Source organism: Lemur catta, chromosome X (genome assembly GCF_020740605.2).
Source record: "Lemur catta isolate mLemCat1 chromosome X, mLemCat1.pri, whole genome shotgun sequence".
NCBI lineage: Eukaryota > Metazoa > Chordata > Mammalia > Primates > Lemuridae > Lemur > Lemur catta.
Window position 1 is genome coordinate 49,752,712 of NC_059155.1, and position 26,848 is coordinate 49,779,559.

The window sequence follows — 26,848 nt, forward strand, 5'->3', positions numbered from 1 at the left end:
CGAATAATAGGAAGTGAGAGATAGCCTCCCACAATCTATTTCTCCTGGGTTCTTGCTCCAGTTTCAGAAACTTTCCCCACAGACTCCAGTGTCGCGCACCTGTCCCTCGGGGCTGGGTCCCGCCAGCGAGCCTGGGGCAGGCTGGGAATGCCGTTCCGGGAGAGCAGCCGCCCTGGCGGGGTGGTGGGGAGACGGCAGGGAGGAGTCATGGGGCGTGAAAACGGAAAGACTACATCTCCCAGGCCGCCACGCTTTTCAGATGGACTCCTAGGGCGCTGACTGCTCCCCGGTTTCCGCAGGGAAGCGCCGGGCTACCACAGCTATTGTGCGTCGCGCTATCGCCCTCCTCTTCCCGCTTCGGTGTCTATGGAGGAAGGCTACGCTTCATCGCCGCCTCGGCTTAACCCCTCCGGCGCCTAACAGGACACGGGCCGGCTCCCAGGGACCAGGAAGAGCTCGCAGCAGCCGGCGGGCCCTGGTAAAGCAACCCCAGGGTACAAGGAAAACAGTTGGGAAGGAGCCTGAGTGCTCGGGCTTGGTGCTCCGGCTTCGCTGGGGCGGGGCGCAGGCGCTGGCTTTAAGACGGGGGAGGGGACAGTGCAATCCGGGTTGCCCGCGGAGTTCGGCAAGGCAAAGCTTCTGCTAGCTCGGGAGCAAGAAGAGGCTGCTCCCTGCCCCGGCGCCCACCCGCTCCTACACTCTGGGCGGGCCGAAGTGTCAGGTTTGCAAGTGCTCGGGAAGGATCCGGCTCGTCTCTGGAGGCGAGCCGGGCTGCAGCATCTGCTGCGTATGGGGGCGGGGTGGGGGGCGATGCTTAGGGGGCATGCTGCTTACTAGGCAGCACCCCGCCGGGATCCGACTGCAATACTTAGCTCGCCCTGTGCCCTGAAGCAACCGCCGGGCCGCCGGTTCTCCTTACAGATCTGCCAGAGCTCCCCAGGAGTCTCACTGGAACAGGTACCTGTCCTCCAAAGGGAGGGAAGCTAAGCGGGTCCTACGCTCAGTCCATCCGGTTTACTTCTACTGTGCCGCTGATGCTCTCGGTCTTTGTGTCTTTCCTGCCTTTCCCCTACGCCTTCAGAACCATGGGGCATCCCCCGCTGGAGTTCAGCGACTGCTACCTGGACAGTCCGGACTTCCGTGAGAGGCTCAAGTGTTATGAGCAGGAGCTGGAGAGGACCAATAAATTCATCAAAGACGTGATCAAAGATGGCAACGCGCTTATCAGCGCTATGAGAAGTAAGTGGAAGGCTTAGATGAGCTGTTTTCCTGAGCTAGTGGCTCTGGTCTTTAACCTTTTCCACACCGCAGGGGGAAGGGAGGTTGCAGGGTGACTCCCAGCCTAGGTCTCTGAGGCGAATGAGAGTGAGGACAGTAGAAGTGGAAAGTGGTGGATAGAACTAGAACTCAGGGCCTTTTTTAAATTATTATTATTTATTTTTTAAAACTGAGACGGGGATCTCACTCTTGCTCAGGCTGGTCTCGAACTCCTGAGCTCACAGGATCCGCCCGTCTCGGCCTCCCAGAGTGCTAGGATTACAGGCGTGAGCCACCGCGCCCGGCCTGGGCCTTTTTCTTTAGTGGCCTTGGCTTCATATGATCTGTAGCTTCGCCAGGGACACTCTTGCTCTATAATTACCCTTACCTGACAGATCGTTGTTCGGAGGGGACAATCTGCCTGTACTGTCAGACATATTCAGCACCCTTGTCTGGGGCAAGGTGACATCAAAGCTAACCAAGGAGCTGCCCCAGCCCCTCCTAAAGAATTGGGAATTAAGGCCAGCAGCTTGAATAATGATTTTGTCTTGGCCTCTGGTTGCTACACGTAAGTGTGGGGGCAATAAAAAATTCCCCATGACAAGTTATTTTCTAAGGAAAGCACCTTTGCCCCAGCAATTTTTTCTTTAACATACTGAGGTATGGTTTAGGTCAAGGTCAGTCAATGGATGGCTTCACATGCCACTGAATTCTGCTTGAGTGTGGAACAAAGATCAGCCTACTCCCTGGCACAAGGAGCCTAGTCCTCAGGGAGTAAAATATAGGGCTAAGGTTGGGGGTCAAGAGACTGAAGAAACTTCACCTAGCTTGGCTTTTTCAGTGGTCACAGCTGACTCAGCTGTGGGACGCCCCCTGCCTCCCCTACTGTGTGTTGAGGTTTTATTTTTGCTGGTTGGCTTGAAGTAAAAGAAAGAATAATAAACATCTCCAACAAGAGTGCAGGCAAGTGCCCTTTGTGCCAAAGTATATACCCAGAATAATGGAGGGTAACGATTGGTTGGAGTGATAATTAATTTTTTCTCTTGGCTGAAAGATGATTGTGAAAAGTAAGGTCAAAGTCACTGGCAAATATGTCCTATGTGCTTATAACTTTGTTTCCAGTGGATTTATCTCCAAAATATTGTGTGTAGGACCAGCGTGGGGACTTTCTTAGGCAGATGCAGCCAACCAAGAGCAGGGAGAAAGGCTTAGAAGGGGCAGCGTGGTGGTAACTGCTATGAGCCTGTGTTTCTTATGCAGTTCTTCTGATTTGTCCCTTGGAGTCTCCTTTCCCTGCACATGTTATCTGTCCACTTTTGATCAGAATATATAAACTGACCAAGTGCCTGCAGGTCACTTGGTTGAGTTTGATCTTTTGATGGTTTGTCCTATTGTGGCCTGACCAAGAGTAAACTCCTGGTAGCACCTTAAATATAGGGTATTTGAAATGTTCGTCCTTAGAGACTTATAGGCCAGGCTTTGGGTTGTGTTTCCACTTAATAGAGTTCATTGAGAGGTTAAGAATATGTAGGTTGTGCCACAAAAATAGAAAGGTGAGGGTTCACCGAAAGGAAAAGGGAGAATGTTTGGACTTTTTTTTTGGTTTTGTTTACTTATTACAATAAACTGCTTGGTGCAGTATCCACAGTCAAACCAAGCTCATCATAAGCCCTAGGAAGGAAATGGCTTTGTGAAGTGGATGGTGAACTGAGAGTGTATGTGCTAAAAAATGACCAGCTAAGGCATATCAGAGAGATTAAGATTTGTATGAAAAAATAAGTTCAATAAAACATTTGGGGGAAGGTCAAAATTGTAAGCAAGGGGCAGGTAGCAGTCTTTATTCTTTCCTTTTTTTCTAAGTCTAAAAGTGGGAAGAGTCAGCAGGCTGACTTATGCAGGCTGAAACATTTGCATATGGGCAAAAGATCCAAGAGATATTCTGAGCCAGGAGCTCCTTGATATTTGTGGTTTTCTGTGTCTTAGTATACATAGAAAGCCAAAAATGGGACAGTAGGAAACAAAACCCAGCAGTTAACCCATGCTCCATTTCTTTCCTTTCAGTTGCATGGATTCTAAAAACCTGACTAGCTAGAGGCAAAGGCTGGGTGTTTCCCACTGTCTTGACCACAGTAATGTTTATACTCCCACTCTGCTTCCTCACACTGCCAGCTGGGCCCCTTTCTGAGAGTAGGTAGAGTGGAAGCAAAACAAAGGTATGCTCTTGCTTTGTATGGAGGAAGAAACAAAAAGGAGTACTGGAATTGGAGTTAGAAGACCGGGCTTAGGGTCTTGGCTTCACTATGTAGGGATCTGATTCAAATTACTTACTTTATCTGTAAAATGGGGGTAATTATACCCACCTCCCAGGGTTGTTGTGAAGCTCAAAGGAATTAATGGATTATGAAAGTGCTTTGTAAATGGAAATGACTAAACAATGTAAGTTCTTGGTAATGTATCTTCAGGTTACTAATATATGTTGGTGAATGTGTAATTTTCAGTAGGTTTCTGAAGGGAAATGCATAAGCAGAAGTAGTTCAAAGCAGAGACTTTTTTTTTGGCTGTGATCTTGTTGGAAAATGTCACTCCCTACATTGGCATGTGTCAGCAATGCATTTTGTATTCACGTGCGTGGATCTATTTTGGTATTTGGAGTCTGGCATTAAAAGGCAGGAAGAATGATTGACACCTTTTTATTTAACTAATTAAATTGACGGTCAATATCAAGTAGCTAGTGTTTCTAGGAACCAATACGACCTGACGTACTGTGCTGCAAAAATCAGCTGCAGTTTTTCTTAAAGTTGTTAACCCAGGCGGAACTTGATTTCTACATTTTATACTGCTTGTGTCTGATTTTGTACAAAACTGTAGATAAGGCTGCTTGTGTCTGATTTTGTACAAAGCTCTAGATAAGGCTTTAGTCACAACTGCGCGTGATGATTAATTCATTAAACGTAGGTCCTGTTTGAATATTTAGATTTACTTAGCTCTGTGCTCAGAGGTAATTGATGTTATGAATGATATTCAACATGTCTCTCTTGGGGAAGTGGTTGATTTCCCCTCCTCCCCTTAAATGTGATCTATTTATAATTGTTGGAGTGCAAGATGATTATAATATAAACCAATGGAAAACAAAAACACTATCGCTGTGAAAGATGACTATATTGCCTGCTTTTCTGTTTGTTCTTTGTTTTGTTTTTATGTTGGCAGTTTTAGTCCCTGATGTTGTTTTAATATTTGCTAAGAACTGAGGCTAGGCATTATTCAGAACAAGTGATATGGCCTCTGCTTATATCCCAAGGTAACGTGAGACACCCAATAAGTGTTATATATAGTTCAGCGAACACATACCATTCATTCAATACATACTTGGGCACATACTATGTTCAAGCCATTGTTCTCAGAGCTGTCAGGCATACAGAATGAGTCACAGATGGATACTGTCCTCAAGAGGTTCCTAGGCAGACATGGGTAGGGGAAGACAAGATATGGGTAGAAATCACTGTCATATAAGATAGTAGTTACGGATGAGAGCCATAAGAGTGGGACAGGTGGACATGATGGTATGTGACAGTAGAGGGAGAACTCATTTCTCAGTCGAAGGATGAGGGAAAAGCAAAGGAAGAAGTAGCATCGGAGTTGGGCAGAGTTAATAACACTTATCACTTGCTTAGCTGTTCCTATGTGCCAGGCATTATATCTTGAAACAGTTTTATGAGATAAGGATTATTTTTCCCATTCTATTTAATGAGGAAACTGAAGTTCAGAGAAGTTAAGTAACTTTCTCAACTAATAGGGCAAGAGGCTGAATTAGAATATAGACTTGACTCTAAAGGCCCTGCTTATTTTACTGCATGACGCTGTATTCAGGACAGGGCATTTCACGTTGTAGGAATGATACAGAGAATGAAAAAGGACAGCAAATAAATCAACTCATTTGGGATATAGGGTATAGAAAGGGAGGTTTGGGAAATGAGGTTGGAATGGAAGGTTGAGGCCTGACTGTTAAGGATTTCAGACTTCCCTCTGTGGGCAGGAAGCACTAAGAGAAGGTTTTTGTAGGAGGGGGGGCATGGTTTGAGCTGTGTTTTAGGGAGATTCATCTGAGAGTGATGTGTAAGGTGTTAGCAATCCCACATAAATATCTGCGACTTTTCAGCACTTAATGGGCAGCTTTAAATTTTCTGTGCTATAGCTCAGGGATCGGCAAACCTTTTCTGTAAAGGGCCATATGATAAATAATTTAGGCTTTGAGGGCCATGCAGTCTTTGTGGCAACTACTCTGCCATTGTTGTAAGAAAGCGGCCATAAAGAATACATAAGTGAGAGTAGCTGTGTTCCAATAAAACTTTATTATTTATTGACATTGAATGTGAACTTCACATAATTTTCATGTCACGAAGTATTATTCTTCCTTTGAATTTTTTTCAACCATTTAAAAATATAAAAACCATTCTCAGCTTGGCTGGGGGAGAAGGGTATACAAAATTAGGTGGCAGGCTGAATTTGTCTCACCAGCTAAAGTTTGCAGACCTCTGGTGTAGCTAGTTAATCTACAAGACCTAAATGGATTTTTATTGGTAAGGCAGTGAATGTAGCTATTGGTGGAACATAATGCCATATTTCACATTTAAAAAATTTTTTTTTCTCTATATGTTTTTAGTTTTCCATATAATTTCTTTCTATTTTTAGTAGAGATGGGGTCTCGCTCTTGCTCAGGCTGGTCTCGAACTCCTGACCTCGAGCGATCCACCCGCCTCGGCCTCCCAGAGTGCTAGGATTACAGGTGTGAGCCACCATGCCTGGCCACACATTTTTTTTAATCAACTGGTTTTACTTTGGTATCCTATTGATTATGCCTGCTCTGGATTCAGGGATCCTAGTTTGAAATGCTGTCCAAGGCCAAGGAGAAAACAGAAAAGGATGAAGCTGTGGGAAGTGGGTTAATAGAGCTAGAGTTATTGGGGTAAAATATAGCAGTGGGAGAATGATGGTATAATGGGGAAATATCCTGGATATGGTATCAGGATACCTGGGCATGGTACTGGTTCTGTTACTAATGGGATCTGTGACTTTTGTAAGTCATTTCACTGGGACCCCAGGGTCTGCGGTTTTACAAAATGGGACTCGAGTAAGGGGTCTATGAACTCACTTTGAGCTCTAACATTCCGTGACTAATTATTTTTTGCATTGCATATTGTAGTTTAGCAATTTGAGAAAGGAATGACAGTGTCTTATTTTATGATTACATAAATTTTCATGTTATTTTAGGGCATATGATAGTGTTTATTTAAATTAACAATTCAAATACAATTTTCAAATAGCCTTTCAAAACCAAGGATACCATGCATTATATATATGTCTGTGTATGTAAAACAGATGTCAGAAAAAAATTATATTGCTAAACCCACACATATACATGCATAACCACACATATGTAAGCTGTCTTGGACTAACAAAACTTATGTTTTAAAAGAATCCAAAAGATGCATTCTGTACTACAAATGTGCCTAAAGTTGATAAAGTGGAAATAATATAATTCTATAGCTTTAATAACCTAGTCTTACATTTTTTTTTTAAAAGTCACATTCTTACATTCCATACTTTTAAAGACAAGAGTTTTAGATGTTTACATTAAGGTCAATTTTTTTTTTTTTTTTTGAGACAGAGTCTCACTCTGTTGCCTGGGCTAGAGTGAGTGCTGTGGCATCAGCCTAGCTCACAGCAACCTCAAACTTCTGGGCTTAAGCGATCCTACTGCCTCAGCCTCCCGAGTAGCTGGGACTACAGGCATGCACCACCATGCCCGGCTAATTTTTTTCTATATATATATTTTAGTTGGCCAGATAATTTCTTTCTATTTTTAGTAGAGACGGGTCTCGCTCTTGCTCAGGCTGGTCTCAAACTCCTGACCTCGAGCGATCCACCCGCCTCGGCCTCCCAGAGTGCTAGGATTACAGGCGTGAGCCACCGCGCCCGGCCAAAGGTCAATTTTTGAGTTGCCTTTTCAGCTCACATTTTGGCAACTGTGTTGCCTATCTGGTGAGTGATTGTTTTCTTGGAAGAATGGCTTGGTTTCAACTCTGCCACTAGTTAGGTGTATGACCTTGAGTAAGTCTTTAGTTTTGTGAGCCTCAGTTTCCCATTTATCAAATTAGAGGTTTGGGGCCAGGCATGGTGGCTCACACATGTAATCCCAGCACTTTGGGAGGATTAAGCACAATCATCGATTGAGACCAAGAGTTTGAGACCAGCCTGGGCAACATAGTGAGACCCCATCTCTACAAAAGAACTTAAAAATTAGCCTGGCATGGTGGTGTACGCCTGTAGTCCCAGTTACTCAGGAGACTGAGGCAGGAGCATTGCTTGAGCCCAGGAGTTTGAGGGTACAGTGAGCTATGACTGAGCTATGATTGCACTACTGTGCTCCAGCCTGGGTGACAGACTGAGACCCTGTCTCTAAAAACAAAAAAAAAAATTAGAGGTTTGGTCAGTAATCTTTAGGATTCCTTCTGGTTTTGTTATTCCCTGTTTTCTGGTTACCACCATCTTACTCAAATAGTTAAACAATCTGAGTTGATTGTGTTATAAACTTCAGAGCTAATTCATCTTTGCTCTAGGAGAGTAGGTAAAGGAAAAATCCAAGTGATACGTTCAGTGTGAATAAATGACTTGAATCTTGCTGGCCTATCTGATTATCCTCTCAGTGAATGCTTCTTTGGAGGTGTTAACCTTCAGTTCCATCCTGAATAGCTCTATAATGAGAGAGACCAAAGCTTTTAATCCCTTTGGGGTGGGTGTAGTGCTGTGGTGTGTAGGAAGGAGTTGATGATATAATATACCTTCTCACTCAGCAGGTATCCTGTCATTATCCCAGTGATATTTAATCAGTGCCTTTGAGCACAGGGAGTTATTTTAGACCTTCTCCAGAATAAATGAGATCAACGTAATGGGTATGTCATTTGGTACTGCTGTTAGTAGATGTGAAGCAGTGTCAAATGGAATTGATGGAGGTAATATATTGCCATGTTCATTGGAGGTCCTCAGAAGACCAGATTCCAAAATAGCTGGACTCGGGGTGCTCTGGGAACTAGGGTGGAAAAGTGAACCAAGCCAACCTTTCAGTGTGTCCATTTCTAAGAAACTATTTTTATTTAGGTGTGGGGGGTGGTGCTGGGTGGGGTAGGGAAGATTTTACCTTGACTTGCCCATCAAGAAAAGTTTTCTAATCAGACTTAAGAGTGATAAAGGAAATTTACTTTTCAGCTTCATTTTTATAGCTTTATTTAAAAAAAAAAAACAGCCAAGACCTTTTGTTTAATCTGGCATCTGTTTCTCTAATCAGTTACTACAGAAATTTCCTAAAAGCCTATGAGGATCTGGAAAGATATACAGTTTTCCAGAGGAATACTCTGGAAATCTTGAGCTGATTTTATTTTCTAGTGAGGTGAGGGGCCCTCTTGCTGCTTTGCCAGGCTTGCATCAAGTGCTAAACCTTGAGCTATATAAAAGCAATTCACTTTAGGTCCCTACGATCTGTCAGGCACTGTCCTGGAAATTGGAGATACAGTGGTGAATAAGGCTGCTATATAGGCTCTGCCCTGTTGGAACATACATTAAATATCTAATTACCTACTTAATTCATTACAATTGTGAGAAGGCCCTTGAAGAGGAAGTTCAGGGTGTGATATATATTCTATCACATTTTACAAAGTAGAGATTTGTGGGGGAAAAAAGGGGCTAAACCATGGGATGTGACTGTCTATTGGAAAGAAGAGTAAACTGACGAAGGCTTCCTAATCAAAGAGACCTGTTTTACTATCTTGATAGTTGGTAATGAGCAAGATTCTTAGAGCAAACAGGATGCAGTATATCTCATGGGATCTTTAGGGAAAATCTAAAGCACCTACTGCTTTATTCTTCTAAGTATATTAAAAATTGTTTTGGACAAATAACACATGAACATGGGACAAAATTCAAAAGATCCAAAAGGGCAAACCTTTTCCCTCCTTCTACATCCCAGTTTCCCAGTTTTCTACCCTACAGGCAAGGACTACTGTCAACAGTTTTTCTATCCTTTAAAAAGACTTTACCTCCCCGGTGCTCCTTTCAACTTCTGCCTCCTTGGGAGTTCCACTGTAGGCAAATTCTCAGCCACTCTGGGGCAAGATTTCTTTAAGGTTGTACCTGGAGAAAATGTGGAGTGAAGACCTCTGAAAATCCACTCCTCCATAAAAGCAAAGGGACACTGGCAAAAAATGTCAAAATTAAGTTTCTCAGAATTTTGGAAATTTACCAAAGGCTTACAACAATCTGAGGAGTGTTTATTGAAGAAAAGCTGCTGACTCTCTGTAGCAGCAGTGTTGTGGCATTTTAACTTACCCTGCCTTCCCTTCCCTTCTCCCTAGCTTTGAGATAGCCTTGAAAACCAGCAGCTTCATAACCAGGGCAGCTGTGAAAATCAGCAGCCTTCCAGCACTTGAAGGGGAAGACTGGGTCTGTGTCTCCTCATACCCAGAGGCTTGTCACTATTTAACCTGTCTTGCAGCTTCCTAGAAAAGCCCCATTCACAGGGCTTCTCATTACTTCACGTGATACAGAGCTAGCTCAGTGGGAAAAGCCCTATCCCCAGGGTGTTTAACATCATAGCTGCCTGAGGCTTTGATGCAGCCTGGCCAAAAACACAAAAGGAAGAACTGGGGAATGAGGTGTTCATAGGGGGCTTTGAAAAGCTCTGACATATTCCTGGGGATTTAGAAGGACACACACTTGCCCAGGGCTGTGCACATGCCCAGAAAAGACCTGAGAGTGCCTCAGTTTCTCACTTGTGGGTGAACTTGAGGCAGAGTTGTAAACTGCCTGGCTGAGTGTAGAAGGCGTGCCCCAACATGCACACAGAGCCCCTCAGTGAAAGGTCTGAGACTTAATAATTCTAGACATTTAAGGACATCTCTGAACAATTACTAGTTGACCACTAAGCTAACTAAGCAGAAACTTCAGTGGCTACATACCACAGGAATAGACATTACAGGATTAGTCCAAGGAAGACACTAAACAACCAAAGAGCTGCAACAACACCTAGGGGGCAGGATCTGATTTCCGGAAGTACTACATTATATTTCCTAAAATGTCTAATTTTCAACAATGAATTATCAGACACATAAAGAAACAGAAAAGTATTGTCCGTAGTCAGGAAAAAAAAAACAAAAAAAAAAACAATTAACAGAAACTGTCCCTGATGGACCCTAAATGTTGGAATTTAGATAAAAATTTTAAATTATCTATTATAAATATTCAAAAACTAAAGGAAACCGTGTCTAAAGGTTTAAAGGAAAGCATGGGAACAGTCATCAAACAGACAATATAAATAAATAGATACAAATTATATATTGCTGGTGGGAATGCACTATGGTACAGCCAGTTTAGGAAGAAGTTTAGCAGCACTTCAAAATGGTTAAACAGGCTGGGCACAGTAGCTCACACCTGTAATCCCATCACTTTGAGAGGCGGAGGCAGGAGGATTGCTTGAGGCCAGGAGTTTGAGACTAGCCTGGGCAACATAGCATCCCTACAAAAACTGTAGAGACCCCATCTCTACAAAAAATTTCAAAAATTAGCTAGATGTGGTGGCACACACCTGTATTCCCAGCTACTGGGGTGGCTGAGGCAGGAAGATCTCATGAGCCCAGAAGTTTGAGGTCGCAGTGAGCTATGAGGACGCCACTGTACTCTAGCCCAGGCAATGGAGCAAAACTCTGTCTCAAAAAGAAAAAAAAAAAAAAGTCCAGGTGTGGGCTCATGTCTGTAATTCTGGCACTTTAGGAGGCCAAGGCAGGAAGATCTCTTGAGATCAGGAGTTTGAGACCGGCCTGAGCAAGAGTGAGACTCTATCTCTACAAAAAATTTTAAAAATTAGCTAGGCGCATGCCTGTAGTCCCAGCTACTTGGGAGGCTGAGGCTGGAGGATCCCTTGAGCCCAGGAGTTTGAAGTTGTAGTGAGCTATGATGACGCCACTGCACTCTAGCTGGGGTGACAGAGAGAGAGCCTGTCTCAAAAAGAAAAAAAAAAGTTACATATAGAGTTACCCCGTGATCCAGCAATTCTACTCCTTGCTATATACCCAAGAGAAATGAAAATATATGTTCACACAAAAACTTATACACAGGAGTTCATAGCAGAATTATTTATAGTGGCTGAAAAATAGAAACAATCTAAATGTCCATCAACTGAAAAATGGATAAATAAAATGTGGTATATACATACAATGGCATAGTATTAGGCAATAAAAGGTAATGAAGTACTGATATATTGTACAAGAGGATGAACTTTGAAAACCTTATGATAAGTGAAAAAAGCCAGTCATCAGACTATATATTGCTCATAATTCCTTTTATATGATACATTCAGATAGGCAGACCTTTTAGAGAGAGTATCAGGTTAGTGGTTGCCTAGGGCTAGAAGATCAGAATGGGTTGTGACTGCTAATACGTAAGGGGTTTCTTTTTGGGGTCATGAAAATTTTCGAAGATTAGAATCCAGTGATGGTATACAACTCTGTGAGTATACTAAAACCCACTTAATTGTACAAATTAAAGAGTGAATTTTGTGGTGTGTGAGTTATATCTCAGAGCTGTTTCAGAAAAACATTGTGCTTGGAGAAACAAAGGTATTTGTACCTGTATCTTACTTTGGCTCTTCCTTATAGCACATCAGACCTGGAAGGTTGTTTAGAAAGCTTCACATCTACTCCATTGGGTTTATATGCATGAAAAGGAAGTCAAGAGAGAATTACTCCTCCAGGGACCTAGAGCTAGAGTCCAAATTGGGACCAGAATCAGAATTCCTGGTTTCCCATTCCAAGGTGCTTTCTGCACTGTATTCTGAAGCAGGTACCTTGCATTCAAACTATTTTGATGTTCTTTACTGGGGCTGGGGTGCTTTTGTTTGAAATGACCTAGTTGGCAGCAAAATTCTGAGTTAATGGAAGGTTTCCTTTCATTCCCTCTCCCGCTCCCCATCACAGCTAGGATTAGGTGGTTTCCCTGTTGAGCAATCTAGCCCCAATTTAATTAGGGCCTGGTTGTGTTTTCTTTCTCTTGTCATAGAAGAATGGCAATACATCTTGGTGTGACACCTGTCCTTGTTTCCTGCCCCAAGAGCCTACACCAGCTGCATGGGCAGTTCCCTAAGTCTCCCCTCTTCTCTGTCAACCTCTTATGGCAAACACAACTGCTTTTCATGTAGTGAGCAGTGTATATTGGGACACGTGTGGTATTACTAATGGGTGACGAAGTCCTCCCCCCATATTATTTTTATCGTAAGGCAGCATGGAATTTGTCACAAGTGGCAGGCAGTAAGTCCAGCACTATAGTACCATATTAGAAACTTCAAGGCGGTACTCTGCAAAAGGTTTTCATTGAGGACTTCCCAGAAGCAGGAGGGTCACACTTTAGCTTCCAACTCTTTCAAGAGTCAGGCTGTCATGGAAAAGCCTTTCCCTGTGATTGGAAAAATATGTATTATGCATGTGGCAGTTGACAGCTGGAGACTAATCCTGAATTCATCCATCCTGAATTCATTAGGTTGGGGGAGGAGGGTGGGTAACAAGCCATAAAGGTGTTTTATAGCTGCCCCTTACAACTTTTGTTTAGAAAGAAAAATCACGGAGAGTTGTAAAGAGAATCCCTAACACTGTCATCGCCATACTGAATTTCTCTTGCTCTTAAGCATGGGAAATAATCGATATTCGTCCTTCTTTGGTTGATTTGGAGAGGTTTGCCTTCTAGAATCCATGCTTAGCGTTTCAGGGATTATGGGGGTGATCGTTCATAATGGTACTAAATGGGAAAGCAAGGGGTGCCAGTGTGCTAATTGGGTAACAGCTCGGCCAGGGATTGTATGGCCAAGCAAGCAGAATGGAAGAGGAGGAATAGCTGGCATTTTGTTTGCTTTTCCTTTGTGAAGAGCAGATGCTGTTTAACCATTTCCATTTCTTTTTGACTAATGAGCAGTATCTTGCTGGAAATGGACTCATAGAGTTCAAAGGGCCCTTAAAAGAACATTTCATTTAATTCCTTCATACTTCAAACTAGGAAACTGAGGCCTGGGAGGGAATGTTCCTTGTCCAAGGACACAGAATCAGTACTGAACTCAATAATTGCTCCCACTTCTGGGCTCTGTGCGATGTCACTGTGCCTCATGAAAACAGTTTCTACCCTATGTGAACCTCTCTTTGATTTTTTTTTTTTTTTTTTTGAGAATCACTTTCAGCTTGTGAAAGAAAAGAGTTGTTTTCTCTTCTGTGCCTCTTGCCAAGAATGTACCTCCAGTGTGGGCCTGAAGGCAGCCAAGCATTTTACAGACCTGCAGGAGTGGAGCAGCAGGAGTAGGGGAAGGTTCGGGGAGTCTGAAATTACTGCTGTTAGTTTTTCTGGTTGGCCTTTGCCTAGTAGAAGCTTGATAAAATAGACGATCAAGAGACAAACCTTCTATAATAGACCTTTTCCCCAAACATGTGGAATTTAGAGAATCTATTAATATTTATGAATGAGGAAGAAGCAACTCTAATACAAATTGGGTTGGGTTTTAGGTATGATGATGGTTGTCCTGGTCAACAACAAGGCTGGGATGTATGAATATGAGTTCACTAAGGCTGACTGAATTCCTGGATGTGGATATACACAGGTAGATATGGGTATAAACGACCATTTGCCAAGCTCCTTATAGCATTTAACACTTTTTAACATACATTCTATAGCTTAATCTGGGAAGGAAAGTGTTATTATCTCTGATTTATAGATGAGGAAACTAAGGCTCTTCTATAGAAAACTTAATACTTCCCTAAGATTGCACGGCTAGTCGGTAGTAGGGCTAAGACTTAGATTTTCTGACTATTTTTCCACTGTTCTCCATTGCTTTTATTCCCTTTAACGGTGAAAGAGCACATAAGTACTGTTAAGAAGAACAGGTAGTGGAGGTATGAAGAAGAGATAGGGGGCTTTCCGTAGACATGGGAGCAGGTGCCAGTGCACATATCCGTAGAAAGCGGCCCTTAGAAAAGATCTGAAAGCTGGAGAACAGCCACAGAGAAGTGGGGCACAGACAGGGCTGAGACAACTAAGCTTGTGGTAGGAGTTTCTGGCGTCATTAGCCAACTGTGTGCTATTCTGTGAAAGCTGCTGATGAGGAGACAGTCAAGACCAAGACCAAGGTAGAGGTCTTTTTTTTTTGAGACACACTCTGCTGCCCCAGGTAGAGTGAGTGCTGTGGCGTCAGCCTAGCTCACAGCAACCTCAAACTCCTGGGCTCAAGTGATCCTCCTGCCTCAGCCTCCCGAGTTGTTGGGATTACAGGTGCTTGCCACAACGCCTGGCTAATTTTTTGTTTCTATTTTTAGTTGCCTGGCTAATTTTTTCTATTTTTAATAGAGATGGGGTTTCGCTCTTGCTCAGGCTGGTCAGCGATCCTCTGGCCTTGGCCTCCCAGAGTGCTAGGATCACAGGCGTGAGCCACCTCGCGGCCCAAGGTAGAGGTCTTTAAAGGAGAATTCCCATGTGGGTACTATTACAATATAACTGACGTGTTTTATTGTCGTTCCCCCTAATTAAAGCCTTTGATACGTAACTATCTCTGTCTAACTCCATTTCATAGTAAGACAGAGATTCTTAGTCTCAAGCATGGTTCCTTGAGTAAAAATAAAGAAAAAAAATAAAGGAGAATTCCCTGAAGCCAAGGGAGCTGGTTAAAAAAATTAGGGCAGCTTCATATGGGTGATGGGGAAAGAGATGACCCTAGGACTTTTTTCATTGCATATTTAGGGTGGAAACAAGCCTAAAAGTTGTAAATTCATTAATAAAGAAGAAAAAGGATTATACTGCTTTTCTGTTCTAGAAGTTTCATAGATGGCGCAGATATCATTTAGTCCAAGTTATCTGTGAGTGTTGAATTTGAAGACTGATACACATCTTGATTGAAACCAATTTCATCCTTAGATGGAGTTGTGTGTTTGTATTGAAACTGTACATAATGATGCTTCATAAAAATACTGACAGTATAATACCCTTCTTAGTAGTTTTTTAGTTCACCAACAGTTTCACCTATGATCTTGATTTGATCTTCACAACCCTATGAGTAATCAGGCAGGGCATTATTAGTGTTTTTATATAGGTGAAGTAACCAAGGGCAGATAATGGTCCCCCTGTTTTACAGATGAGGAATTGAAGTTCAGAGAAGTTAAGTCACTCTCACAAAGTTACTCAGCTAATGTGTGGCAAGATGGGATCCAAACCCAGATCTTCTGACTCCTAAGGGTGGCAAATTTTCCACTACATTATGATATATTGTAGAAAGCGTGTCAGTGGTTATGCCTTGCATGGTGGGTTTGGGAAGTTTGTGTCTCCGGGCTTTCCCGTCTGGCCCCTGACCCCTGTAGTCACCATGCGTCCTCCCCAGGGTGGCCTGTTGCCTGTTACCAGCTTCTTCTTCCTCCGGGACCTTGAGGAAGCCTATCAGAGGCCTTGCCTTACTGTGCCTTGTTTATGCAATTGCCTTCCTAGCCAACTGTCCCTGCTCTGATAAATCACCTGCCACCCATCAAATTGTAATTTCAAGCTTTTTAGACCCTCTTATGCCACGTGATAGGCAACCCCCATTAAAAGGGGCTCATAAATACAGGTTTGCTTTGGTGATATTTAGGACCATTTCTTTTTCTTTTTTTTTTGAGACAGAGTCTCGCTTTGTTGCCCAGGCTAGAGTGAGTGCCGTGGCGTCAGCCTAGCTCACAGCAACCTCAAACTCCTGGGCTTAAGCAATCCTACTGCCTCAGCCTCCCGAGTAGCTGGGACTACAGGCATGTACCACCATGCCTGGCTAATTTTTCCTATATATACTTTAGTTGGTCAGATAATTTCTTTCTATTTTTAGTAGACACGAGGTCTCGCTGTTGCTCAGGCTGGTCTCGAACTCCTGACCTCGAGCGATCCACCCGCCTCGGCCTCCCAGAGTGCTAGGATTACAGGCGTGAGCCACCGCGCCCGGCCTAGGACCATTTCTTTTGCCTCCTCTTACCTTTAATCAGCTTCTGCTCCCCTGGCAATATGGGGATAATTGGCCTGTTTTTTGAGCAGAGCCCATTATAGAGATTTCCACTGCAGCAGGCAATTTTGTGCTTGCCCATGTCGGGCGTTATTACCAAAGCTATTGCTGTTGTTTTGTCAGGTCTAACAAGTCCAGCAAGATCTGGCTGATTGAAGCACTGAATTGGCCATGGGGCAAGGAGGCACTTGGTTGGCAGGTCTTCTCTCCAGGGCGAATTCTCCTTTTTGGTAGTGGTCTCACCTTTAAGGAGTTACCAGCCCCGGTGAGGACTGGCTTTTCCGAAGTGTGAGAGTGGCACCCCAGCAGCTTCCGTTCTGAAAGCTACTGGCCAATTATGGCTTTGATGTTTCTGATGGGATACTGTCTGAGTTTCTGAACCAGGCAGGAGTTAATAATGTGATGTTTAATAAAAAACATGTGTCATCCTATTGGCACACCAGAGAAGGTAGCTCTAGTCTCTCCATTGAACCAGCAAAGATTTTTATTTTCTAATGGTAACAAGTAGAAGTAGCATGGATACCCACAGGCATTTTTTTTACTTCCAAGTGTTTTGTAGCTTCTGCTTTTGAGAATAACTGATTAAGGAAAACTTTCTAGCTTTGTACCTTAGCTTTTTGTGCCCTCCTAGAAGTCCTACACAGAAGGGAAAGATGTAACATGATTTCTCAAAGAGGTCTCTTTTCTCTATTTTCAGGAAAGCAGGAACCAGTATGCTATGATTTGTGGCCAAATCCTATCTATCACCTGTTTTTGTAAATAGTGTCTGTTTTTGTAAATAACATTTTATTGGCACATAGCCACACTCATTTGTTTATATATTGCTATGGCTGCTTTTGCAATAAAATGGCAGAGTTGAGTTGTTGCAACAGAGACAGAATAGCCCTTAAAGACTAAAATAGGCTGTGCAACATTAATTGGCTGTTGTTGGGTAGGGCAGGGAGTTCCTTGAGTGTTCCTTGGACCTTCTTGTTTGTGTCCAGCTTCACCTGGGTTTATGTGGAGAGATATGCAAGGAAGTGGTTTTAGAAATGGCCTACTCCTTCATACATAATGAAAGCTTGGAATCCAGATGGTGCTACTGGGTGTTTTCCTGTTTGAATGGGCAAACTGTCCATCACCAGTAATGTATCCTTAGTGCCTAGCCCAGGGCCTGACAATCTCAGTTCTGATCCCAAGAAACCATCATCCAGGGGTTTTGCTTTTCCCAGTGGCCAATCAGAAACACATTGATTCTCCAGTGCAGAAACAGTTTGTTTTTGTTTGTATGTCTTTGGGTATTTGGTCATGAACCCCTTTTCTCTTTCCCATTATAGGTAGTTAGGATCTTTTACAAAGCCTTTGAATAGTTTGCATGCGTTTGTTGAGTTCGAACTTTGAACCTGTATATTTAGCCTTAAAGTGTATTGTACAGATAATATATAAGCAGTCTACAGCTCTGCTGTTAGAGAAACCCAGGGTTTCTGATATGTTATTTGTCATAAGATAACAGGGACCCTTTTCTCTCTTTTACAGATTTGGGAACTTCTGCTTCATTAAAGGGGCCAGCCAGACAGCAGTTCCCTTTATATTAATAGTTAACAATGATGTAATATACCAGGCAGTGAAGGCTAGAGAACAGGAACCATAGAACGCACCACAGGGCATATTGCCCAGTTACGCTTTCTTCAGTGGGTCAGATAATATTTTACTGAGGTCTAAAGAAAAGAAATGTTATAAACAGGAGCACCTCTTAGCTTCCTTGGTTCTTATTTATTCCCTCTGATTGATTAGTATGATCTTGTTATTTTAGTGTGATTATTTTGGTATGATTTAATAGGGATTTTAAAAGTGTGGCTGTTATAAGATGCAATCTCATGTTATTTATGGTACATTTACTAAAATGGAGCAATCTGGCCTCTAAAACCTAGTTTTAGAGAATAATCAGAGGTTCCCTTGTGTAAGTAGGACAAAGAGAATCGGAATTATAGTGTTAGAAGGGGTTCTGGGAGGTCACGGAGTCAAGCTCTCTGCTTTCCAGCTACCTAAATCAGCTAAGACAGTTGAGAGCTAGAGAAGGAATGGAGTTAGGTTGTTGCCTGGTAGATGTCTTCCATTGTTAACTTCTGTCTTTTTGGGAGCATTAGAAACTAGTTTGTTAGGGGAAATGATAACTTTTGGACCCTGGGGCTTTAATTCTTTTTTTTTTTTTAAACTCTTATGTACCTAAAGGACACTTGGGCTAAAGTAGTTAAAAACATAGTCTTGGTTGAAGTTAGGTTACCAGTTACTGAGTTTAGGTTTCAACATATTCTCTATCTAGGAAATTGAGCCCATCACTAAGTAATGGTAATAGCAAGGCTTAGCACAGTGGCATTAAGTTGTGGGAATGAATGTTGGCTTTGGAGGCACACAGACCTGGGTTCAAATTCCCTGCCTGCTGTTGACTATCTGGGTGGCATTTGGCAAGCTACGGACTTCTTAAAGTCTCAATTTCCTCAACTATACATGGAGACAGTAACACCAACCTTGGTCGTTGAGTATATAAATGAAACAACATATTTGAAAGTAATATACTCTTAATAAATATCAGTCTCTACTGTTTACGTATATTTTTAATAAAAACGTGTCAATGCCGATACCATAAATAAACAAATTGTAGTATTTAATAACTTAGTTGGAGTTTAAATGTGGGTCATTCTTTGAGAATTCAAGAATACACTTTATAAAGAGAAGAGCAAATGAATGTTAGTACATATTTCTTCTTGTCAGACAGCCCTGCAGATACTCCACTGACAGTAAAGTAGGGACTGGTCAGAAAGCCTTTTGGGAGAGTATATAAAAGCAGCCTCACTCACCAAGAAGGTATTGGTGTGCCTGGTGGTTTTCTATAATAACCATTTGAGAAAGATTAGCATTGTTATTTGTGATGCCCTTGAGTGTGGTTGTTATATCTTCATTGTGTCTCTACTGGCACCGAGAAAGGGAATAATCTTTAGGTCTGGTCAAAGTGCCTAACATGGTACCTGTCCCTCAGTGTTCTTTTAAGTATTTTATATGAATGAATAATAAGAACCTATTTTGTGGGAGATAAATTGAGACACAGAACAGTTAAGTGGCTCATCTAAGGATTAATCTAAGGTCCCAATAATGGGACCTGGTGTGCTGCCCTGGTTCTTAACATAAATCTATCCCTTTCAAGGCTGTCTTTCCTCTTGTCCCGTGAATATTGTGCAGTATACTGTAAAGAGACTTCCTTCCCCCTTACCAGCTGCTTCTGCCTAAATTAAGAGAGTAGATAAAGATACAATGAGAGTGCCATATGGCAATTCAAATTGTGATGTTTTATCTAGGGTTTCTTAGTTATTGGAACTGCAACAAATAGAGAGAACCCCTTTTATGCCTGTTTCATAATAGTTGAGGTTGAACAAAGTATCCTGGAGGGGGTTATGGGGAAGGATAGGTGGTCATGGTGTGGATTTTATAGGCAGATGGTGTTGGCTTGGAAGAAAAACACGGTAACAGTAATATGTGGGTGTGAGCGTACAGGATATGTTGTCTTCTCCAGTACCAAATCTTTGAATCTGCCTACCTTCCCCAGAGATTTTAGCATTGATTACCTTCATGTTGGTTATTCTGGTTATTCTGATAGACAAAGCCACAGTGTACATTAATGGAGATGTGCTTAGAACTCCTCTTACAGAATATACAAACATCCTCTGTCTCTAGAAAGCTGGCCTCTTTTTGAACTTCTTACTATGCCCCAGTTGTTACAGAAGTAATTAGAACCCCCAGAAGAAATACATAAACAGGGTCTATTACACACTGGGCCTAAACAAGTTGGAGAGGAATAATTTCACATTCATGGCAGACTATTTGACTTGTTTGTCTTTCCTCTCCCTTTGCTTCCTGCCTGGCTTTGAGTCGCTGTAGCAGCTCTTTGTGATTGTAGGGAGCCTTGGCCAAGGTGGCAATGGGACCCAGGAATTTTGATTTCTGATCTGACATCTGGACTACTTTTAGAATGCTTCTGAAAATAGTATAAATGAAGAAATGCTCTAAAACATTAATATTGGACAATAAAATCAACAGTTTCACACGAAAAGCCATACTTAGTTGCTTTCTTCCCTTTCCAGGTGCCAAGTGCATGGCTGAGATAGGCCTAGTATCTTTCTTTTTAGGCGCTGTTTTAAGAAAATTCTTCTCAGTTTATAAAATAGCCTTTTCGTTTTCAACCTTCCTTACAGGGGCAGGAAAGGGGGGTATACTTAAGTCTGATGAACAATTTTTAATTATGGCAAAATATATACAACATAAAAATTACCACCTTAAATATTTTGAAGTGTATAGTTCAGTGGAAGTAAGTACATTCATATTTTTGTGCAACCATCTCCACCAGCCATCTCCAGAACTCCTGTCATATAACAAAGTTAAAACTGTACCCATTACACAACAACTCCCTGTTTCCTCCTGCCCTGAGCCCCTAGCAACCATCATTCTACTTTCGGTCTCACCAATTTGACTACTCTGTAAGTTGAAGTACCTCATATAAGTGAAAATATACAGTGTTTTGTGACTGCTTTATGTTACTTAGCATAATGTTCTCAAGGTTCATCTGAAGGAAACCAAAATATTTCAACCCAAAATATACTTCTTTGGCTTTTCGTTTTGAGACAGGGTTTTGCTCTGTTGCCCAGACTAGAGTGCAGCGGCCTCATCATAGCTCACTGTAACCTCAAACTCCTGGGCTCAAGTGATCCTCCTGCCTCAGCCTCCTGAGTAGCTGGGACTATAGGCGCATACCACCACACCTATTATTTCAATTTTTTTGTAGAGATGGGGGTTTCACTTTGTTTCTCAGGCTGGTCTTGAACTCCTGACCTCAAGGGATCCTCCCACTTCGGCCTCCCAAAGTGCTAGGATTACAGGCGTGAGGCACTGTGCCCAGCCTTAATCTGCCTTTTGTCAGTGGACTTTTCAGCAAATCTTCAGAGGATGGAGGGGAAGTTTTCCCTTGGCCCCAACACATCCATGTTGTAACATGTCAGAATTTCATTCCGTTATAAGGTTGAATAATATTCTGTTATGTACATATACTACATTTCATTTATCCATTCACCTGTTGATGGACACTTGGGTTGCTTCCACCTTTTGGCTATTGTGAACAATGCTGCTATGAACATGGATGTACAAATATCTCTTTGCAACCCTGGTTTCAATTCTTTGGATATGTACCCTGCTGGAGGTGTGGCCTATGGTGAGGTGTTAAGGTCATAAGGGCTCGGTCCCCATGAATGGATTAATGCCATTATAAAAGGGCTTGATGATGGCTGGGCATGGTGGCTCACTCCTGTAATCCTAGCACTCTGGGAGGCTGAGGCGGGGCGGATCGTTTGAGCTCAGGAGTTTGAAACCAGCCTGAGCAAGAATGAGACCCTGTCTCTACTAAAAAAATAGAAAGAAATTAGCTGGACAACTAAAAACATATGGAAAAAAAAATTAGCTGGGCATGGTGGCGCATGCCTGTAGTCACAGCTACTCGGGAGGCTGAGGCAGGAGGATCCCTTGAATCCAGGAGTTTGAGGTTGCTGTGAGCTAGGCTGACACCACGGCACATGGCACTCTAGCCTGGACAACAGTGAGACTCTGTCTCCAAAAAAATAAATAAATAAAAATAAAAGGGCCTGATGAAGGGAGTTCGTCCCTTTTTTTGCTCTTCCACCTTCTGCCATGTGAAAGCAGAGCCTGGACCCTCACCAGACACCTAACCTGCTGGCACCTTGATCTTGGATTTCCCAGCCTCCAGAACTGTGAGAAAGAAATATTTATTCTTTATAAACTTCCCGGCCTGTGGTATTTTGTTATAGCAGCACAAATGGAGTAAGATATACCCAGAAGTGTAATTGCTGTATCATATAGTAATTCTATTTTTAATTTTTTGAAGAATGTGATAAATAATTTTAAAGCTTTCTTCAGGGTTCCTAATATTTGCATGAACTGACTCATAAAAGCATTAGATATGCTACTTTGATTGAGACCCATCATTCATTCAGCCAGGAGTTTTGTTTTAGACAGTGGCATTAGGAGATGGTTTATGGGAAGAATGATATTACCTCACACAGTGATTAGATACTTAAGAAATCGTAATTTCTCTATGTCGTGATCTCATATTAATTTTTCTAAATCATTCCTAAACCTTCTAACCCACATAAAAGAGTTCCCTAAGTGTACCTTATAAAAATATGACATTGTTTAATTTATCCTAAAAATAATTCTTTGAAATTTTAAGAGGATACCCCCTCAAATTCTGGTTTTTAGATTTGCTAAAATAAAGTGTATTCACATATCCTTACCTTGTATGATTTTAAAGATTTCCATTTTCAACCCTCAGACCTCATTCCTAATCTTTTCAGACAAAAGGTTTGTAATTTTTCTATTAGTGCCTCATTTAAAAACACATCCATTGCTTGGTCAGATTTTTGTCATCTTTCTGGATCATCTCCAGCTGTCTTATGACATTCTGAACGTTGTCCTCAGCATTCTGGGGCATTGCTGAACCTATAAAAGCGATCTTGGTCTGCAAAGTTTATAATCCCCTGCGTAGTGATGATTACCATATTGTTGGGCCTGTACTTTTTGGAAATAGTCCACAATTCCTTCTCTTCAGGATTGTAGCTGATAAAATGTTCTCCAGAGACATTCTACTTACGGAGATGCTCCAGTGGGTTCACGAAAGTCAGTGTGGCCCAGCAGAATGAGCACTGGCCTAGGATTCATAGAACTAGGATTCTAGTCCCAAATCTTTGCTAACTATATAATCTTAAGTACAGTTCATCTTGTAGAACCTCAGTTTCCCTATATATGAAATGGGATCAAGAGTTCACCTCACAAGAGTATTCTGAGAATCAAGTGAGATCATGGAATTGAAAGTTCTTTCCTATTAAATGCTGTATGCCTGTAAGGAAATGTTGATTAATTGAGACTTAAAGACTATAGGATTGGGCCGGGTGTGGTGGCTCATGCCTGTAATCCTAGCACTCTGGAGGCTGAGGCGGGAACATCCCTAGAGCTCAGGAATTCAAGACTAGCCTGAGCGAGAGTGGGACCCCGTCTCTACTAAAAATAGAAAAAAATTAGCTGGGTGTAGTAGTGTGCACCTGCAGTCCATTTACCTGGGAGGCTGAGGCAGGAGGATTGCTTGAGCCTCAGAGTTCGAGGTTGCCGTGAGCTATGATGACGCCACTGCACTCGAGCCTGGCTGACAGAGAGAGAACTGTCTCAAAAAAAAAACAAAACAAACAAACAAACAAAAAAAAAAACACAGAAAAAGACTACGGGATGTATCAAGTAATTTTGCTTCCCTGGCTTAACTTCTTATTTATAAGCCCATGGATCAGTTGCTAATTAGAATAACTAATTTAATATGCTTAACGATTAGAATCTTGTCACTGCTATCATTGCCTCATAGTAGTAATACCACTACACATTTGAAGGTCAGTTTTCTAATAATCTCAACATCTAGAATAAAACTGGGAGTCTAGTGGCTGGCCCCCTAAAAAAGATCTCTAAATAGCTAAAGTGGTTTTCACTGGGCCTTCTATTCCAAGCAATCCTTCTGCCTCAGCTTCCCGAGTAGCTGGGACTACAGGCCTGTGCCATGACACCTGGTTAATTTTTCTGTGTTTAGTAGAGATGGGGTCTCACTCTTGGTCAGGTTGGTCTCCACCTCCTGAGTTCAAGGGATGTTCCCACCTTGGCCTCCCAGAGTGCTAGGATTACAGGTGTGAGCCACTGGGCCTGGTCTTAACCAGTTTTGTTTTGAAGAGACAGGGATTCACTACATTGCCCAGGCTGACCTCCTGGGCTAAAGCGATCCTCCGACCTCAGCTTCTCGAGCAGCGGGGACTATAGGCATGTGCCACTGTACCAGGCCATCTTAACCATTTTTAAGTGTACAGTTCAGCAGTGTTAAGTATATTCACATTGTTGTGCAACAGATCTCCAGAATATTGTTGTCTTGCAACACTGAAACTCTATACCCACTAAACGCTAATTTGCTCTCCTTCCCCACAGCCCTTGTCTACCACCTTTCTTTCTGTTTCTGTGATTTTGACTACTTCAATTATTTCATATGTGTGGAGTCATACAGTATTTGTCCTTTTGTGACTGACTTATTTCACTTAGTATAACATCCTCAAGGTTTATCCATGTTGTAGCATGTGTCAGAATTTCATTCGTTTTTAAGGCTGCGTAATTATTTCTTTGTATGTGTATACCGCGTGTTGTTTATCCATTCATACATTAATAGACATTTGGGTTGTTTCTACCTTTTAGCTATTGTGAATAATGCTATAATGAACATCGGTGTGCAAATACCTCTTTGAGATCCTGCTTTGAATTCCTTTGGATATATACCCAGAAGTGGAATTACTGGATCATATGGTAATTTTATTTTTAATTTTTTGAGGAACCACCATACTGTTATCCATAGTGGCTGCAGCATTTTGGCATCCCATACCAATTCTTTGAAATAGGTAGGGTTGTTATCATTAAACCTGTTTACAGCTAAAGAAGCTGAATGACTTATATACACAGTTACCTAGTGGTAAAGCTCAGACTTGAACCCAGGTCTTCTGACTCTGCATTCAGCATCTCATTTCCTCCTATCTTACTCCGCTGCTTGTGCCACCCGTCCAGAGTTCCTCAGACATGATTGTGGCACTTTTCTTTTAGCATTTTCCTTGAGCCTAGGTGGTACAGCTGTCCCCCTCACTCAAGATATGCCCCGCCCATCAAACAGTGCATTTTGTGCGGTACCTGACTTCTTAGCGTTCAGAATGCTGCTTCCCTTGAGACTCATCATTGCTCCTTTGCCTTGGTCTATTCAGCTCAGGATCACATACAAGGCACATATGAGGAAGCAGGCAACTGGCACAGCTCTGTGAATCTCTATAGTAGTAGGTCAGTGATAGGGAAGTTTGTTTTTTAAAGTTGAAAGGCACAATTGCTCTTTGATTTAGTTGCTGAGCACTGAGCTCCCTGCCCTCCTGCCCCCGCTTAGACTTTTGCAGATTGAAAGATGTCTTTTTGTTTTGTTTTGTTTTGTTTTTTTTTTTTTGAGATAGAGTCTCACTCTGTTGCGCGGGCTAGAGTGCAGTGGCGTCAGCCTAGCTCACAGCAACCTCAAACTCCTGGGCTCAAGAGATTCTCCTGCCTCAGGAGCCTACAGGCTCACACCACCATACCCGGCTAATTTTTTCTATTTTTAGTAGAGACAGGGGTCTCACTCTTGCTCAGGCTGGTATTGAACTCCTGAGCTCAAGCGATCCTCCCACCTCGGCCTCCCAGAGTGCTAGGATTACAGGCGTGAGCTACTGCGCCCGGCTGGAAAGATGTCATTTTAACATCAACACCTTTGATTGGAAAACATTCCTGATGTGCAAAAAAGTGCTGATCTGTAGGGAAGAGTAGCAATTAAAAAAAAGGCATATGATTTTTATATTTCAGTTGTAATAAACACTACCCTTCTCTCTAGGAATGCTTCCTCCCAACAGTTGTGTCTCCTTCACTTGGGTTTTGTGGATTTGGTTTTTCAATTTATTTGGTGCCTTTTTTCCTTCCCTCAAGAAGGAAAAGTCTCAATATTCTATTCTGCTAAAGTTAAAGGCATTTGACACTGGTTCTGTATCTGGGCTCTGAGGCTAGGGGTATGAAAGCTTCCAAGAAAAACTCCTGAAACCATAGATTCCTGAATAAAGAGTGTTTTGCTGGAGTCTGTAGGCTTGAAACATTTGGCAGCTGTGCTCCTTTTCCTAATTAGCACACAGAGACATTTGGCAGCTGGAACTGTATCTTAATTCTCTGTCTTTGACTTTGTTTTCTTCATCATCTTCCCCTGCTTATGATCTAGTGCTGGCTTGTTCAAATTCCAATATTCTAGGACACTGTCATTCTTTCTAGGCATGCTATCAAAATCTTTACTTCAGATGCTCATGTACAATTACACCTCTCCATTAGTAGTTTTGTGAAAATTTCTCCCCCAATTTTACATTTTTAATGTGTGAGTCTGCCTGTGCTTATGTTTGTTTTTCTCAGAGAGAGAGATATAGTGTTCAATTGACTCCCAGAGTTTAAAAACTACTGGCCATATGTGGAACCTATCTTAGTTCTTTTCATTATGAAAATATTTGGAACCATTTGGGAACCTGATCTGATAAGCACTCCTCTGAATATATTGTCAGAACCTGTTTCTTTGGTTTCTAATTCTTGATATAGCACTATCCATATCTCTTATTGGTCTGTTTGAAGAGAACAGATCATGAGGTCTATCAATATAAGATATATATTGAATTTATTTACACCTGGGCTTTAATGATGAGATTAAACTGACATTTAGTCATTATTTACTTTGTCTTTGCTTTGAGTCAAAATCCAGCTAAGCATTTTCCCCATATCCTACTGACTTTATTATTTTGGTTTATGTTAACCCTAGTCTGCCTGTCAGCCAGACTTGAAAGCTCA

The 26,848-nt window shown here is 42.1% G+C and overlaps 1 protein-coding gene across 2 annotated transcripts in view; it reads left to right on the plus strand.

Annotated features, from left to right (window-relative positions):
- The first annotated feature begins 287 nt into the window (after window positions 1–287).
- The window catches only part of OPHN1 (oligophrenin 1), a 315,778-nt gene continuing 289,217 nt past the window's right edge, over window positions 288–26,848 (plus strand). The window contains exons 1-2 of one of the 2 annotated variants that reach the window (XM_045538904.1): window positions 288–478; window positions 1,082–1,239. In XM_045538904.1, the coding sequence (XP_045394860.1) occupies window positions 1,086–1,239 (154 nt within the window). In that variant the 5' untranslated portion in view covers window positions 288–478; window positions 1,082–1,085. Of the gene's footprint in view, window positions 479–626; window positions 958–1,081; window positions 1,240–26,848 lie in introns of those variants that run through there. The other variant, XM_045538903.1, reaches the window with a different exon arrangement.